The sequence below is a fragment of the Pyricularia grisea genome, chromosome VI (genome assembly GCF_004355905.1).
Source record: "Pyricularia grisea strain NI907 chromosome VI, whole genome shotgun sequence".
NCBI classification, from domain to species: Eukaryota; Fungi; Ascomycota; class Sordariomycetes; order Magnaporthales; family Pyriculariaceae; genus Pyricularia; species Pyricularia grisea.
Genome location: NC_044974.1, coordinates 937281 through 952956, shown reverse-complemented (window position 1 = coordinate 952956; position 15676 = coordinate 937281). Strand labels below are relative to the sequence as shown.

The following is a 15676-nucleotide window of genomic DNA, read 5'->3' as shown; positions in this document are numbered from 1 at the left end:
AGAAAGCCAGTATATATACACGTATACGTATAGAAAAAACCAGATAAAAATAAAATGAAGAGAGGAATATACAAAGAGGTGTCATCTCCTGTCAGGAAAGGTGAAAAAAAAGTTTTGGACTTCAACAATTACTTCCAATACCATCATTTATTAAATTTTCAAACCTTGTTCCACGACCAACAACCCCCTAGCCCACACCCGTATTTTAACACAACAAACGCGATCGCGACTTTTCCTGAGCAACTTTTATTATGCTGTGCTATGCTTTGGCTCGGTCTCAACTATCCTGAATGAGAATAAAAAAAAAGTCTCAGACTGATGTAGGATTGAAAGGAACTACAGTAGGTGTGCAATTTTATTGCAACCACCAAGGTGGGGGGTTGACCCTGTTGGGTTGCAATATTTGTGCACAGGTGCTATAGGATACATCAAGTCCCCACTTAATTCAACACGCTGGAACAATTGTAGAATATATTTTGGGAGACATTGAAGGAGAATTTGAAATCTCTTGCGACACATCTTGGTACAGACTAAATCTTGGTGGATTAGCCATGGCGATTGAACCTAAGCCTACTAGCGTCAAAGCGTGTAGGGGTTACGTCGTTTCCTTAAGAAAATTTGCGTATTATTAACATGAAACTAACGTTTCACGAGCTTTTGTGACACTGTGTTGTAATTTCTTGCACCGTATCGGATAGGTTTACGATTTTAAATAGAGCTTTTATGTTTGAATTTGGGTGTGCAACGTTTCAACTTAACCCATCTAGGCGATTTAACGACAGGTGGAAAGACAGTTATTACAAGACAGCCTACATATAAAAGGGTCGAGTTGTCCGCCTGAACTTTAGGTGTACTACTTGTTTCAGCATCCCATTCACTCTCGTTGATATTACTTTCATTTTTCGAAGGCTGGTCCAGCATCTTTAACATAACTTACACAAACTTTCTTTCTTTCACCTCTAAAAAGGGCTCATTATGCGGGTTTCCACTGTTATAGGCTTCGCTTTGGCCACTAGCGGCGCGCACGCCGCTAGTGGCTTTACAAACAGCTGCCTCATAGCCTCACATTTTTACAGTTTTTCACGTTTCACTATGACCACTCTGTGTAAAGGATCAGATGGTAAATTCAATGGTACCAGCAGTCTCAATATTGTGGCATGCTATTTCGCCCTTGATGGCAAAATGGGATGTGGCCCAGGAGGGTAAGCCGATACAATGAAAAAGAATTTTTATAACGCCGACGAAAAAAAAAAAAAAAAAAAAACATTTTGCTAACATGTATTTGGTTTCAAATTTAGTATATCCGGATGCACATGCGCAAGTAAGCCCGAAGCTAATGGCTACATTGATTGCATGTGCCCCAGCAATAACGGGACAAATATCATGAATTCGGTTAATTTAGGTAAGTTTCTAATAGCGGAATTGCCCAAAACTGTAATATCGTTTAACATTTTTATTATAGACGATTGCGTCGGTAATTACGGGGGCACTCTTACGTGTTAAATTTCAACGGGGAGGGCCATGGAATAAAATGCCGGTTTCATAAGAATACCATGGTATCTATCACCGAACCATGAAAAGGGACGGACTAAATAGCATTTAGACTGGGCGGGCCTGAAGTGGTCATCTCTCTTTTGCTCTTTAACCATTATAACAATCCAACCAAATACCCGATACAGACCAAATTGGGTACCTATATAAAACCAAACAGCCGCTTTTCAATGGTATAATATATATATTTGTAACGTTTATAATAATCGAAATATTAAAAATAATATATATTTGTTATTTTTATTGTTTAAAATTCGAATTAAAATGCAATAAATATAAAGTAAAACCCATTAAATAAATTAAATTTCAAATAATATTTGGGATTTTAACCTGGGTATATAATATAGTCGGTAAAATTTATACGATTTTTTAAAGTAAAAACCATAAAAACGCATATTAAATTAAAATTTAATTTATAATACTTTTGGTTAATAAATAAAAAAATAAAAAAATTGGACTGGTAATAAAAAAATAAAAACAAAACTACGATTTTTTTTGAATTTATATTTAAATTTTTTTATATTTAAATATTTTTTTTAAAGAATCCCCATAGTAAAATTTTACTAATTTTACTAGTAAAATTTTTAAATAAATATTTAAATATAAAGGATTTTGTAATTAAAGCCAAAAAAATTCGTAATTTTGTTTTTATTTTTTTATTATTAGTACGATTTTTTTACTTTTTTATTTATTAACCAAAAATATTATAAATTAAATTTTAATTTAATATACGTTTTTATGGTTTTTACTTTAAAAAAATCGTATAAAATTAACCGAATATTTTATAAACCCAGGTTAAAATTTTAAATATTATGTGAAATTCAATGTATTTAACAGAATTTACCCTATATTTATTATATTTTAATTCGAATTTTAAATAATAAAAATAGCAAATATATATTATTTTTAATATTTCGATTATTATAAACGTTACAAATATATATACTATACCATTGAAAAGCGGCTGTTTGGTTTTATATAGGTACCCAATTTGGTCTGTATCGGGTATTTGGTTGGATTGTTATAATGGTTAAAGAGCAAAAGAGAGATGACCACTTCAGGGCCCTGACCACTTCAGGCCCGCCCAGTCTACGATATTGATTCAGCATCCAAATTTAATCCACCCAAATCATACCTAAATCTGTCTGGCCCTGTGTTATCCCTGGCCGTGACAACTGCCCGAACTCAGTTTTCCGGCCTAACAATAACGCGCTGCATAGAGTTATTCCTAATTTCAACCCATGCATTTTACAACGCATAACGCATAGCGTACCGCACCGCACCTCACAAAACACAACGCAGAACCCATTTAACAAAGGCCAACTCCGGCTTTTGTAGGCCGGGCCGGCCGGCCGGAGATGGAGGGTTCTGTTCGTTGACTCGAATTACGCGAACACCCTAGTTTTCACCTTGATTGTATTGATTACGGCTACTGCGTTTCTTAATTTACATATTATGTCTTATTTGGCCGACACAAACCACCCAAACAATACCCAGTGTAAACGGAGCCAGTGTGAGCTAAGGGGTGGAAAATTTTGGATGTTGAATAAATAATCGTGGATATTATTCAATCCGTCCCTATAAAAGTACCGCCACACAAGACGAGATTCGATAAACTATCCTTGAATTTGAACCAAAGAAATTTCTGTGCAAATTTACAGATATATAACAAAGCCACAGTACTTTCGGACCACAATTTAACATCCATTTTTAATTGCAACATGAACATTTCTTCACACTTCTGAAGTTCTGACAGGTGCGTGCTCTCACGAAAATAACTTCCAAGAGACGAGACGGCAATATAAGGGAAACTCTGTTCGAATATATAAAGCCAAGTAAATGTAAAGGAAAAAGAGAGGCACGCAATGTTAATCCCATGGGCGCCTAAGCGAACGAACGACAAACCGATCCTTAACGCATTGTCACTTAAAATGGAGCTACTCACGGTTGGCAGTCGCACAGGCACGCCAATCTTTAATAATGGCCGCCTAATGCCTCTCTCTACTTTTTAATCGTCACACCCACTGCGATAACGAAGCACTAAAATCAGATTACCCTGAATCGAGCGATAATTAAGCGGTTACATTTTATAATGCACCCAGAATTTCGCAGTAACCGCTGCAAGTTGGAAATAATATTTTTATTTTGACTTCACATCAGATAATCTTTTATAGTCTGCCTCGCACTCCTTTCCGCATGTTTTCTTCTGGGAATCCGTATACGTGCCATGCTTAAATTTCAATGTATCGCAACAATTTTTAACACATCTTTCCATCAATCCGCTGTCTCGGGCTATGATTTTGGCTGACGGCTGGTGTAACGCGGCAACAGTGCCGCAACCTGAAAGGATAATAAATGCGAATTCGAACCGCATTTTGTTGTAAAAAAGAATGAAAATGCCGGAATACAATCTCCGTCAAATTCAAATGATTTGTATAAGACTGGGTTAAGAATAAGAGAAATAATTTTAAAAGTAAACACAGTTGCAAAGTAACAGTTGCGAAGTAGTTGTACCGTTGGTGATAAAATATTGAAATGGAAACTAAGTTTACTTGTATTTAACAGTGAGTTAAATAACTTACCTTTTTTTATTATTTCGTCTGGCTATTTTCTACGCTTGATTTTTAATGAAAGCCTGCGACAATAAAATTGCTTTTTTTATACACATTATTTCAAATGCGAACAGGGTTACAAACAGATTTCTTGAGTGGCCGGCTCAGATGGATAGCTTTGGAACCTTTGTCAATATTCTTCTTTTTGCCGAGCAGCTCCGCGATTTATCCTAAGCTTAATCTGGCCCACAGAACTGTCAATGTCTCTCAAGATTTGAAGGGACTCAGCCCAGCCCAGCCTAAGCCCCTGTACCACACAACCCTGACTGCCGCCCTCAAGCTCGCTCACGACATCCATTAGGTGCGTATCCTAGCGGGTGGGTTAGACTGGCTCGTGCAGTTAGTGGGGGAGATGTTACGCCATAATTCCGGCACTTAGGAAGGGTTAATAAAAGACAAGATACATGTGTTTAGGTATTATGGTAAACTCATCCGCACCCCCATTTGGATCCCGTTAAACTTCTTCAGTCACTACTACCAAGATTGCACGTGCAAACTATTTGAATTTTTTCACCAAATCGTACAGCATGACTATTTTCATCTCCAAAAAGAGTTGACAAATCGTTTATGATCTTTCTGGCAATTTCCCTTTTGGAATAAAATTAGCGACTGCACAGTCTTTTCACTATTACATTACAAATTCAGAAGAAAACCCAAGCCACCGCGCCGAGGCTCGTCTCACTATGTCACGAGACAGCTTCGTCCCCATCATCGCCTTCAGTCTTTCCCTGGAGCGCTTCGTTCTCCGATGAAGATTCACTTTCTGATAAACCTCCTCCATCAGCTAAAACTTTGCTGCCTCCACCGCCTAACAAGCCTCCTGCACCCCGTAGACCGCCACTTCCTCCGCCCCCCGATAAACCCCCTGAGCCAGGGAAACCTTTGCTGCCTCCGCCGCCCGACAAACCTCCAGCGCCCCGTAGGCCTCCCTTGGTTCCCCTGCCCCCACTGCTCCTTGTACTATTTCCGCTGCCCGATGAACTTCTTGCGCCAGATGAGTCTGCACTGCCTCCGCCTCCCAATGATCCGCCTAACAAACCTCCTTTACCAGACGACCTTCCACCTCCTCCACCTAGAAAGCTTCCTGCACCCCGTAGACCGCCGCCTCCTCCGCCCCCTGACAAACCCCCTCCGCTTAGCAAACCTCCGCCCCCGCCGCTCAGTAATCCGCTTAGCAGACCTCCTGTACCGGACGAACTTCCTGCGCCAGACAACCCTCCACCTCCGCCGCTCAGTAATCCGCCTAGCAGACCTCCTGTACCGGACGAACTTCCTGCGCCAGACAACCCTCCACCTCCGCCGCTCAGTAATCCGCCTAGCAGACCTCCTGTACCGGACGAACTTCCTGCGCCAGACAAACCTCCACCTCCACCGCTCAGTAATCCGCCTAGCAGACCTCCTGTACCAGACGAACTTCCTGATCCGCCAAGTAAACTTCCTGCGCCAGACAACCCTCCACCTCCGCCGCTCAACAAACCCCCTCCGCTTAGTAAACTTCCTGCACCAGACAGACCTCCTCCGCCACCTGATGAACCGCTTGTGTCCGACGAAGATCCGGTGCTCTCCGAAGTGTCACTGCTCAGGGGAGTTGCATTGGTCGACGCAGTTCCACTGCTCGAGGAGGCTCCGCTTCCCTGGGCAGACGCCACCGCTTGCATGACAAAGGCGGCCGCCTTTCCGGCGTCCTGTCCATAGGTAAGATGCGCCGGCAGGATCATGCCGCCGCCTTGGCAGACGTTGTCTGCGTCGTGGCACACCACCAAGGTCCTCGACCGATCTACTCCGTTGACCGGCCTTCGCTTGTAAGGGTCGCCAAATGAGACGGCCGCCGTAATGTGCGAGGCAGTTGCAGGGTCAAGTTGGGCCGCGGCGTTGTGCATAACCATGGCGCCTTGAGAATAGCCGGAAATAATAATGCCAGTGTTTGGGCAGTCGGCCGCCAGCTTTTTGACCATATTTGCCCTGTTTTGTTGTTGGTTTCTTTGTCAGCGGCCATCTCCTTTTTCTTTTTTCTCTTTCTTCTCTTGCTCGAATCCGAACATTGATTGGGCTTGAGAAAAATGAGCAGAATTCGGAGGAAAGGAAATAAACACACATCGTTGTGGTTCCTTGCCGATCGCCGCCAGCCATAATGCCCGCAACGTTAGCAGCGTAATTGACGCCCTGCATGTTAACAGAACGTCCTTTGGCTAGCTGCTGGACAGCTTTGAGGAAAGGTGGCCCCACGACGGTTCCAGTGTTGCCCAACTCTGAGGTGCCGCGGGCGAAAACGATGGTCATGTCGCTGCAGTTGCTATCGGCATTCTGTTTCTTGGTTGGTAAATTTGTTAGTCAATATATATATTGGCAAGAAAACCGGTGCTTTTTAACATCTTTTCTTCTTTTTTCGTTTTGGGATACGTTTCAAAACGGATGATCCCACCTGTACAGACGAGCCTTGGCGGGTTTCTAGACGAGATGAGACAACGTGAATGGGGGCAGGCAAAGCGGCGACGACTGATATCAGCACACTGCCTGTAGCAAACAATATTGTTGATGAATGCATGTTTCTTTCTGGGCTTTTTTTCCCAAACTATATTTTTTTTCTGCACTGGAGTATCGACGGTTGATGTAACACTCTGCGATGTTCATTGCAGTTGAGAGGGTGTGGTCAATCGTGATTGTGTGCACAGTCATTTCCAGCGTTCTCGTTTCTGAAACGAGTCTATACCCCTTATATGGGATATCAGCATTTTTTCTTCAAGGAAATCCATCTTCTACACTAGTAGATCTCGGGATGTCAGGATACTAGCTGTTGTGTACCTATTCAAGTTAACAAGGTTAGAACTGACACACGCCGTCGCGCTGGTGATCAGATGGTCTGCCCCATGGGTCAGGATTGCCTTGTACGCAACAGGAATGAGGCAATGTGTACTTGCGTACCCTGGCGAAAAGTTCCGCTCTTTCAGGGTAGCATTCTGCTGATGTTTCGGAGATCATTTCTCCCTTTCCCCATGTTCAAAAAGAATGCCAAGCACGGGTACAATAAAAGGTTCTGAAGTTGCCGTATTGAAAGAAAAAAAAAAAGAAGAACCATCTGGTTTTTGGCCCAAGTTAAACTCTTGAATTTGAGCTGTCGCCACACAGTAAGCAGCTAGGACTAACTTTTTTTTTTTTGAGTTTCTCCAGGGTTCGTCTTCCAACATGTGTTAGTGAGCCCGAACTCCATCTTCTTTTGGGAACAAGTTTTTACGCAGGAGCATAGAACAAGTAAATTGGGACTAGAACTTGCTTGTTTGGGTTATGCAGAAGAAAAAATCGTAACCTGATCGTGACCGCGTCGCTGTTTCAGAAAGACGTCAGTAAAGGGGAAAGCGGCTTCCCGAAAATACAAAGCATGCGCGCTAAATACAAAGCTTACATGTTTCGACCAGTTGCGCTTCGAGTGGCCAGGTCTACAGCTTTTCATGGAATTAGAGAAAGCAGGTTAGGTGATTGGCGACCCTAAAAAACTTTGTCTGCACCACGAAGTATAGTAAAGAGTACTACGACGTACGTAATGGTTTGAATGCTTCCCCTCGCTCACTATGGACTCCTCACTGTGTTACATAAGCTTCTTTTCTTTTAGAGGAACGGGGGAAGAGGGATGCTTTCCTTCCCTGAATCCGAGGCCTTTGGAAGTTCCTTTGCTCAGTACTTATTCATTGAACGTGTAACAACAATCATAGCCCCTTGATCTCAGGTGATTCTCGCTAGCTGAGGTGCGTTAACCTTCACCCTTGGTCCACTTTTGGTGAGGCCCTTTGCGGCCTGGGCCGTGAGGGGTCAAAACTTTGGACTTTGTCAGGTGTTTTCCATCCACACCTCTACGATGAACAACGGATTGGGATTAAGGATTTTCAAGGTGCTCCAGAATGAGTCAAGCTGTAAAGAGTAACAAAAGTGAACCACGTGGTCTTTGCGGCCATGGTGCATATCAAGTTTGCTTCATTCGTCTGATGTGTGGTGGAATAAAAAGGCGGGTGTGGTTGGGTTTTGCTCGGGAACATTCCATATCTACATACAGTTACGCCGTCATACTTGCCGGTTGTGTTATCCGCTAGATTTACATCGACATGGTCAGCCTCGTTTAGGAACTGTTAAGGCAATCATTGACGCTAAAAATCAAATACATGGGCAGAAAGACAACCTTCGAGTTTTAGCTTACATACATGACTTGTGGTAATTACTAAGACTAGAGAGGACCGGATGGCACTATTCCTGCATACGGAATAGGTCTAGATTTAGAACATCCCTGGGTCGGAATCTCATTGGAGGGAATGATTGTATATCGGGACCTAGGTGCAGCAATCTTGCCAGGAGTGAAGCTCTTTTGCGATACCGAATTTTCACAGCTCGCCGAGAGAATCTCTGTTGGACGGTTTGTCAAGTGAAAATCGGTTCCTAATACCTAAATTTCGTACCATTCGAACCATTGGCATCAAAAGTACAGAGAATATCTGAAGTTTCCTCGGCCAATGTACTGATATCTCATATATCAATCGTCGCCAAGCCATCATCCAAACTGCACACCAGTTCTTTGCTACTCGCCCCATGTCACAAGAACAAGTCAAGAGCTCAGATGTACTGATCTTTCTGAGAGAAAACGGGCGCGCCTTGACTTTGTGTATGCTGGATTAACGGATACCTATGAAAGCGCCGTGTGGCCTGTGGCCCTGTGATGTATTACAACATATCCGAGGAATATAGAAAGCCCTCCAGCTACTTTCAGCTGTATACTCCCTGCTATACCAAAAGGGTGCATAAGGTTATCATAGCAGGAGGGCGCAAGATGTTAACGCAGGGTATCTCCTAGAATATGGAAGCCATGATGTCAATACCAACAATCTCAATTGTCAACAAATATAGGGTCTCGTGCCGCCAATTGCCAACATATCGGCACTTGCCATTGGGTGCATGATGACATTCGCCTCGCCATGGTCCTGGGTATCCCGACCAACAACTTTCCGCCAAACACTTAACAAAGCATGTGGAGAATCTTTCAACCCTGGCCGGTATGCTGGGTATTGATGTTTCCCCCTCATTTCGACCCATAGCAAGTTCTTTGGATGACCAGCTAGGTACCCAGGCAAGGCAAGGCGGCCAAGTGGTGAGCAAGCAATCATGCTTTTCTCAGTTGACATGTGGCGGTATTGGAGCTAGACCCGATTGTGAACACCGCGAAACCCCGCAGGTGCGGCACCAGGTTCTCTGGTAGACAAACAAAATTCAGCCGTAGCACAGCCGTTCGTCGACCTGCAGTAATATATCATCCGGGGGTGGTATCGACGCAGGGGCGTCATCAACAATCGGCCTCGGTGTATAATGTCCACCGCCTCGGTGTTTAATCTCCATGCTCAATCACACATCGCATTCTTTCGATATTTAAAATTAAAACCTACATTAGCGCCAGCAGATGGTTTCCGTCAAGATTGCCGATGTCGGAACATCGGCAGAAAAGCACTATTCAGAAGCTCAAATGGAGCCTCGAACCCGGTACGGATTCCTGGCTGCTGTAACTAGGTAATGTCTTTTGTGTTACACTACACTAAAGCATCGTCAAAAACGAAAGCTGCCGTCGATTACTAATGCCAGTGACTTGGGTAAACATAGCCTCCAACATTTTGCGTAGTCGTTCCAGATGTTTGGAGCTCCCAATTACCGGCTCCTCTGTGGGCCGAAAAAAGATTGCGCTTTCAATGTGTCCGAAAGCAGGTGAAAGTTGTGATTTAGACGAACATCAGAGGCCGGAAGGGCTCTATGATTGATCAAAACAAAACACACACGAAGCTGGGGGCTTTTTCGATGGCCAGACCAGAAGATGATCCGCTTCACATCTGACAAGCCTGACATACAAGTTCAATTTCCGCCTGAGAGCAAACCAAGCAGAGAATCCCTTGTTGATGCGTTTTGATGCATCTGTCATGGTCGTACCAATTAAATGTACATCACACATAAGTGCGAAATGGTACTTGGTGCACCCAATACCTGAGCGTGTTGGTGTCGGTTAAGGCTGCATGCATCACACGGGAGGGTGAGATTGAGATTGGCACTCAGCGCACCAACCATCTGAGTGTGTTGGTAAGGCTTTGTTATTGTTCCGTATGAATTAATCTCGAAAGCGAAATTGGAAAGCGAAATCGAATCGTCACTGCTTGTCCTCTCTCACTCTTGTTCGTGTTGAGTCTGTGAGCTGCTCAAGCACATAAAACGCTCGAGGGATACCTTGGGACTTTCAACTTTGCTGCATGTTGCATTCATAATCATAATCTGGAAAACCCAACGGCCTTCATTGCTAGCACGCAGCAATATCTCAAGCAGCTTTTCTCTGAAATCACGTTGCACTCATCCAGTCAACGGCGCCATGAAGATTGCGTTCACTCAAGCCTTCTGGGCCACCTCTGTCGCGTGGACAGTCTCAGCTGCCCCTTCAAGCTCTGAAGCATTTTTGGAGTACGCATCGAATCAGTTCCAGACATGCACGTTGCATTTATACTTGCTAACATCCCTGACGCTGCTGTAGGAAGCGCCAATATTCGACCGCGCCCCTGGATAATGAACGTGGGTACTATCCAATCGAGATCTGCGAACATATCAGTTTTGGGGGGTGCAAACCGGCCAGCGGCGAGTGGGGTGTCTGTGGTGAGTAACCTGGCTATCTCTATTTCTGCTCCGGTCTGAGGCTTACGATTGATATTCTTTGCCAGTCAACTTCGACAAGACTATGATGCAAGACAGGATCAGCAGTCTCAAAACTCAGCATAGACGCTGCATCTTTTTCGAGTGAGTGGAGCCTTACTTGAGATAAATCCGTCGTTGATGTAGGGTTGGGATGGGAACACCAGCAAACAAAGGTTACTAACGCGAGGTTTGCACAACAACCAGGCACACGCACTGCTGGGGCAAGCAAGGGGAATACAAGGGCGATGTTCCGTGGGTTGGTCCCGAGCTGAACGACCTCTTCTCCTCGTATATCTGCTTTCCCAACTAAGTTGGTGGCCGCTGAGTACACAGACTGGTGCACAGCAGCTTCCAGGCCCTCTGTGATGAACGGTAGCTTGTTTATTCCTGGTATACACCGTTACTAGTAGATAATGTGATTAAATTTTGTTTAATATATTGCTTTGCTTCACCCTCAGTCACAAGAGCCTATTGAGAAAGTGGCTCCCGGGAGATGATTGGTGGGTTGAGCTACGATGTCGTGTAAATTCTCCATCCTAAAGTCACTGAATCGCAACTGTTACACCAAACATTTTTTTTGGCTCGTACCACTTTTTTACTGATTGTATTTGAACATTACCAAAAGAAAGAAACGAAGTGGTTTGAAGTGATTGGAAAAATGCAACACTAGGCAAACCGCAACTTTTGTTGCTTACTTCTACAAGACCAAAGTACCAGTTTACAGGAGTCCGAGTCTCCGCTGGCTAAGCCAATTCTAGCAAGTCCGGGATTCCTGGTTCATACTTTCTGTCGCTTTCATAGAGCGACAGGACTCGGAGATTGCCGTCAATGCTACAATGCAGCCAGGGATTCCTCATGTATGTAAACACTTGTCGCTAGACTGCGATAGTACTACGGTACTTTCGGTATGTCCGACCTTAAGTCGAGCTTTTGCTAATAATAGTGGATATCGTAAGCTTCTTTTCAAGGATACTCTCTGAAATATGAAAATCCGTTTTTAAAAGTAGCCACCGCATTGCAAATGTCGAAAAAAAACGAAGGTACTATTTCCACACCACAAGCTTCCCTAGAAAATCAAAGTTGTCCTAGTTTGCAGAAAGAATTCAAATTTGTTTGCATGGGCCTTGACTACCTTGCTGCATCCAATGTTCGTATATATGACATGACAATATCTCTTTTATTCAGTCTGCTCCCACACAAAGTTCCCGCCCATTTGTTTGTATCGTAAGCTCGAATAGTTCAATCCAAACACGCCACAACCATGAAGCTTCATCTTCTTTCCATCATTTCAACTACCCTTGTCGCCTTTCCCGCCGGTATAATCGCGGCTGGTTCCGAATCAGATGTTTTCGATTGCCATTTATATGTCCAGGACAAAAGAAATCATTTCAGGTACATAGGTTATGGCAAAGCACCAGCAGGTCAAATAGCTACAGTCCTTATAAATCAGGGTCCCGAAAAAGTGAGCGAATGGAAATTCCAGACTCACCAGATCAGCGCGGAGGCTCGAAGATGCGGATTCGAACTGCTTAAAGGTCAGCCGACTTTCCCTGACCACTGGCACGTGGAATGCGAGAAAACCAGACCAGGGAAGATAGCAATGGATCGTGGAGGAATGTTATCGTTGATGACTACTACAGGGATGCAAACACAGAGCCAGCGTGCTACATAATTTTTGATGTTATTTTGCGGGTAGACAGGCGAGTGGGTAGATGAAGTGTGTAACCATTTGATCCTGAAACATGTAGCAGGCTTTTTAATAGGTTTATGGGTTTATGTAGGTATTTACAGGTAGCGAACAATTATACATCAAATACCGATTTTACTCTACCCCTCTTCCCGATCACAACAATTATACTATTCGTATTTGCACTTGAAGTCTAAAAGTCAAACCCATATTCCAGGTAAGCTGATATTAGCCTTTTCAAAAGCCCCCCAAGGACACTGAAAGGCTGGGGTTGGTATTGGGCTAAGAGTATTATATGAGCTCTTACGCCATGGATCGTCTGCTGCGCCGATTAATTAGTCACGTCTGCTTGCACATGAGTTATAAATCACCAACATAGTCATATTCTGCAACAGTCTGTACCTGAAACCAACGCGGTGAACATCGTTAATGTTTCAAAGTCCAGCTACTAGTATTACGAATAAGAAGTCAGATTTGGAGAAACTGAAAATGGTATGGGATGCTAAGAACTAAAACCATAACTGTGTTCCATTTACAAAAGGTTCATGATAAGGTTAGTCACATATTACGTTAAAATATCATTTCAACTGCGACATTCTTGGGTACATGCAAGGTACCTTGTACTCAGTATCTGCTAATGACATGTCCGATAGTATAATGCTTGCCTCCTGAAGGGGTGACGCGGGATTTGTGATACGTCCAACCTCGTTGATCACGGGCTTTTCCGACTAGCTATTCATTTGCTACTGTGTTCTAGGAACTCCCAGGGACATTGAGCTTTATCTTTGTGGGCTCAAGCCTCTTTCTTGAGCGATACTGTACTTTCCTTCTCCCGCATAAGTCATATGGTGCATGTTGGCAATTTTCTGGGGTATCAAACTCCCAACGTAAGATCTGTAATCACAATGGTAGTTTAAGCGGTTGGTTACTGTTTGATGTGGTGCTGTCGTCCCAATGTAGCGGACAAAGGCTTTAACGCTTTGCAAAAGGTTTAGCAGTGATTGTTTAAAGAACAGAGACGAGGAAAAGATTCGACCAGCATTGGGGTGAGGGGAAGCTTTCAGTCCCCACAGGTTTCCGAATAAATCGCCGGCATATACTAGATACCCATGACCTTGTTTATGCAATCTTTTAACCCTTTGACCACCCAGATTTGGTCGGCCAGACCTTCCCAACTCATCAGTGGTCTCGATGTCAGCACAGGTCTACAAGATTGTCTGCTCCTCTGAGCGAAGGCAAAAATGCATTGATACTCACACCATAGGTGGTCTTTGTGGTCAAAATCTTTCCACGTCACTGTAAGCACGCGACCGTGAGATGCAAAGGATCAAAAGAGGATTTTACCTGGGTTCTACAAACGTCGTAACATCCGCTGGTGGCGGCGTTGGCTTCGGTATGCTTTTGCAGAAGTTCCATGCGTTGAGTGAGAGGGCCAACGTGCCAGGTGTATCAAGTGGCCTAAGCTAAGAATTTGCATCTCTGCGCTATTGGCCATGTGCGCAGGAGAACCAAAATCGCCGCTGCGAACATTTTCGTTCGAGACCGTTGCCGAGAATGTCCTGTGAGTGATGCGCCAAGGGAGAGTAACAAAAGTCCTGGAAACGCTGTTCAAGGATCATATGCTCCAGTGGCTGTACCGCGAGCCGGTGCGAGGCGATATCACATAGGCTTCCCAGGTACGACATTGTCGAGCTTGGTGTTGCACTGAGGATGGGAACCAAACCATGTTCAACGGTCTCAACGGCGCATGCCAATCCTCCACCATTGTCGATGTCTCTAGTGGCTTCTCCTCGCCGGCCTACAGTACGTGGTAGCACCAAAGGTTTTGCATGGCACAGAATGGAGCGAATTGGAATTTGATGCGCTAGTTTCAAGCAACTTCAACGGGGTAGTGGTAACAGAGCTTTGTAAAACGGTATTAATACAGACCCATACTAAATAAGAAAAATGAGGGGAGTATATAAGCTATGGTGAATCAAGATTAGATGTAAGGATAGGTGGGCACAGATATTTCAAGGATATGAGCCTTCAACAATCATTAACCGTCGCTGGAGAACGCATTACCTACTTAGGTTTACGCATGGCAAGCGAAATAAAACTCGAGGCTTGTGTAGATATTCTCATTCCATCATAAACTAATATACAACTAAAGAAGTAAACACACCCTACCTATCCTACAGATGTGAAATACCCAGGATAGTGACGGGATGTTTTGACAATTCGTTTCCTCGGGCTGACTTTACCAGAATAGTATGCCCCTGGTCTACCTGTTTAGCTGCGCGTCTGCTCTTGCGAGATAACGCAGCCATCCTTCCAGACAAAGTTGTCACCTGCATGACCGGTCCTGTTGACGCCCAAGTCGTACGCGACGTGCAGCGTGTCATTCTTAAAATAGGACTCCGTCGGATAGCTCGACACCGCCATCCAGGTTTGGACCCCCTGCGTGGCCCAGTATTCGTCCCTGGTGTAGGATCCGAAACGCCAGTTGCTCTGTTTTGTTTTGGTAGGGATGTTAGGCGACCCTCTTTTTCTTTGTAACCTAGGTGTAGATGGGGAGAAAGAAAAGAAAAGAGAAATAAGAAAAGAAAAAAGCAAACACATACCTTGAAGTCAGCAGAATAGTACTTGAACGTCTCATTGTTGTTCTTGTCAAACAGGTACGCCTTCTGAAACTCAAAAGCCTTGTCGTAAGCAGCGACAATGTCGATGCCTGGGGTGGGTGTGCAGGCGGCGGGGATGACGGAGGATGCGGCGGGGGCAGCCGCGGAGTCAGTGGGCGCGACGTCATCGCGGGCCTCGATGACTGAAGGAGCGGCCTGGGCGGCGACAGCGGCCATGGCGACAGTAATGAATGAAGCGCGCATCTTGAGCACTTTAATTTATTTTGAACGAGTGGTGATGGTTCAACGGAAAATATTTCCAGTTAAACGTTTGGTTTCAAACGAGTGGTTGATGGGTTGGCAATGAGATGGGTACCAAAGAAGAAAAGGTCGATTGACAACAGGAAGATCGCATGTTCTTAAATGCTCAATCTAAACAACTCAAGTAGTAGTTCTTCGTATTGTAAGTGTCGCATGATACAAACATCGAAACGCAATTTCAGGGCATTGTGATTTGCGCCATCTGC

At 44.2% G+C, this 15676-nt stretch overlaps 3 protein-coding genes across 3 annotated transcripts; 1 reads left to right on the top strand and 2 right to left on the bottom strand.

Moving 5' to 3' along the window:
- Window positions 1–4849: 4849 nt before the first annotated feature.
- Window positions 4850–6467, bottom strand: PgNI_11409 (uncharacterized protein; the record flags this gene model as incomplete). Its single annotated transcript, XM_031131376.1, has 2 exons — window positions 4850–6125; window positions 6259–6467. Coding segments are annotated over 2 exons (1485 nt in total), but the record flags the coding sequence as incomplete, so codon positions are not given.
- A 4017-nt stretch (window positions 6468–10484) lies between these two features.
- PgNI_11408 (uncharacterized protein) lies at window positions 10485–11272 on the top strand. The gene is made up of 4 exons (XM_031131375.1): window positions 10485–10634; window positions 10705–10823; window positions 10889–10964; window positions 11067–11272. Exons 1-4 carry the CDS (start codon window positions 10546–10548, stop codon window positions 11170–11172), a joined length of 390 nt encoding a protein of 129 aa, XP_030976838.1. The 5' UTR covers window positions 10485–10545; the 3' UTR covers window positions 11173–11272.
- A 3375-nt stretch (window positions 11273–14647) lies between these two features.
- Window positions 14648–15605, bottom strand: PgNI_11407 (uncharacterized protein). Its single transcript, XM_031131374.1, has 2 exons — window positions 15153–15605; window positions 14648–15039 (listed from the first exon to the last, which is right to left on the bottom strand). The coding sequence occupies exons 1-2, from the start codon at window positions 15411–15413 to the stop codon at window positions 14821–14823; spliced, it is 480 nt and encodes a 159-aa protein (XP_030976836.1). The 5' UTR covers window positions 15414–15605; the 3' UTR covers window positions 14648–14820.
- Between the last annotated feature and the right edge of the window lie 71 nt (window positions 15606–15676).

Excerpts from the sequence above, each read along its gene's own strand:
- PgNI_11407 (XM_031131374.1), bottom strand. The coding sequence starts at position 15,413 with ATGCGCGCTTCATTCATTACTGTCGCCATGGCCGCTGTCGCCGCCCAG. Across the intron at positions 15,040-15,152 it reads ACTATTCTGCTGACTTCAAG|AGCAACTGGCGTTTCGGATC; the intron begins GTATGTGTTTGC and ends AAAACAAAACAG.
- PgNI_11408 (XM_031131375.1), top strand. The coding sequence starts at position 10,546 with ATGAAGATTGCGTTCACTCAAGCCTTCTGGGCCACCTCTGTCGCGTGG. Across the intron at positions 10,635-10,704 it reads AGCTCTGAAGCATTTTTGGA|GAAGCGCCAATATTCGACCG; the intron begins GTACGCATCGAA and ends ACGCTGCTGTAG. Across the intron at positions 10,965-11,066 it reads AGACGCTGCATCTTTTTCGA|GCACACGCACTGCTGGGGCA; the intron begins GTGAGTGGAGCC and ends CACAACAACCAG.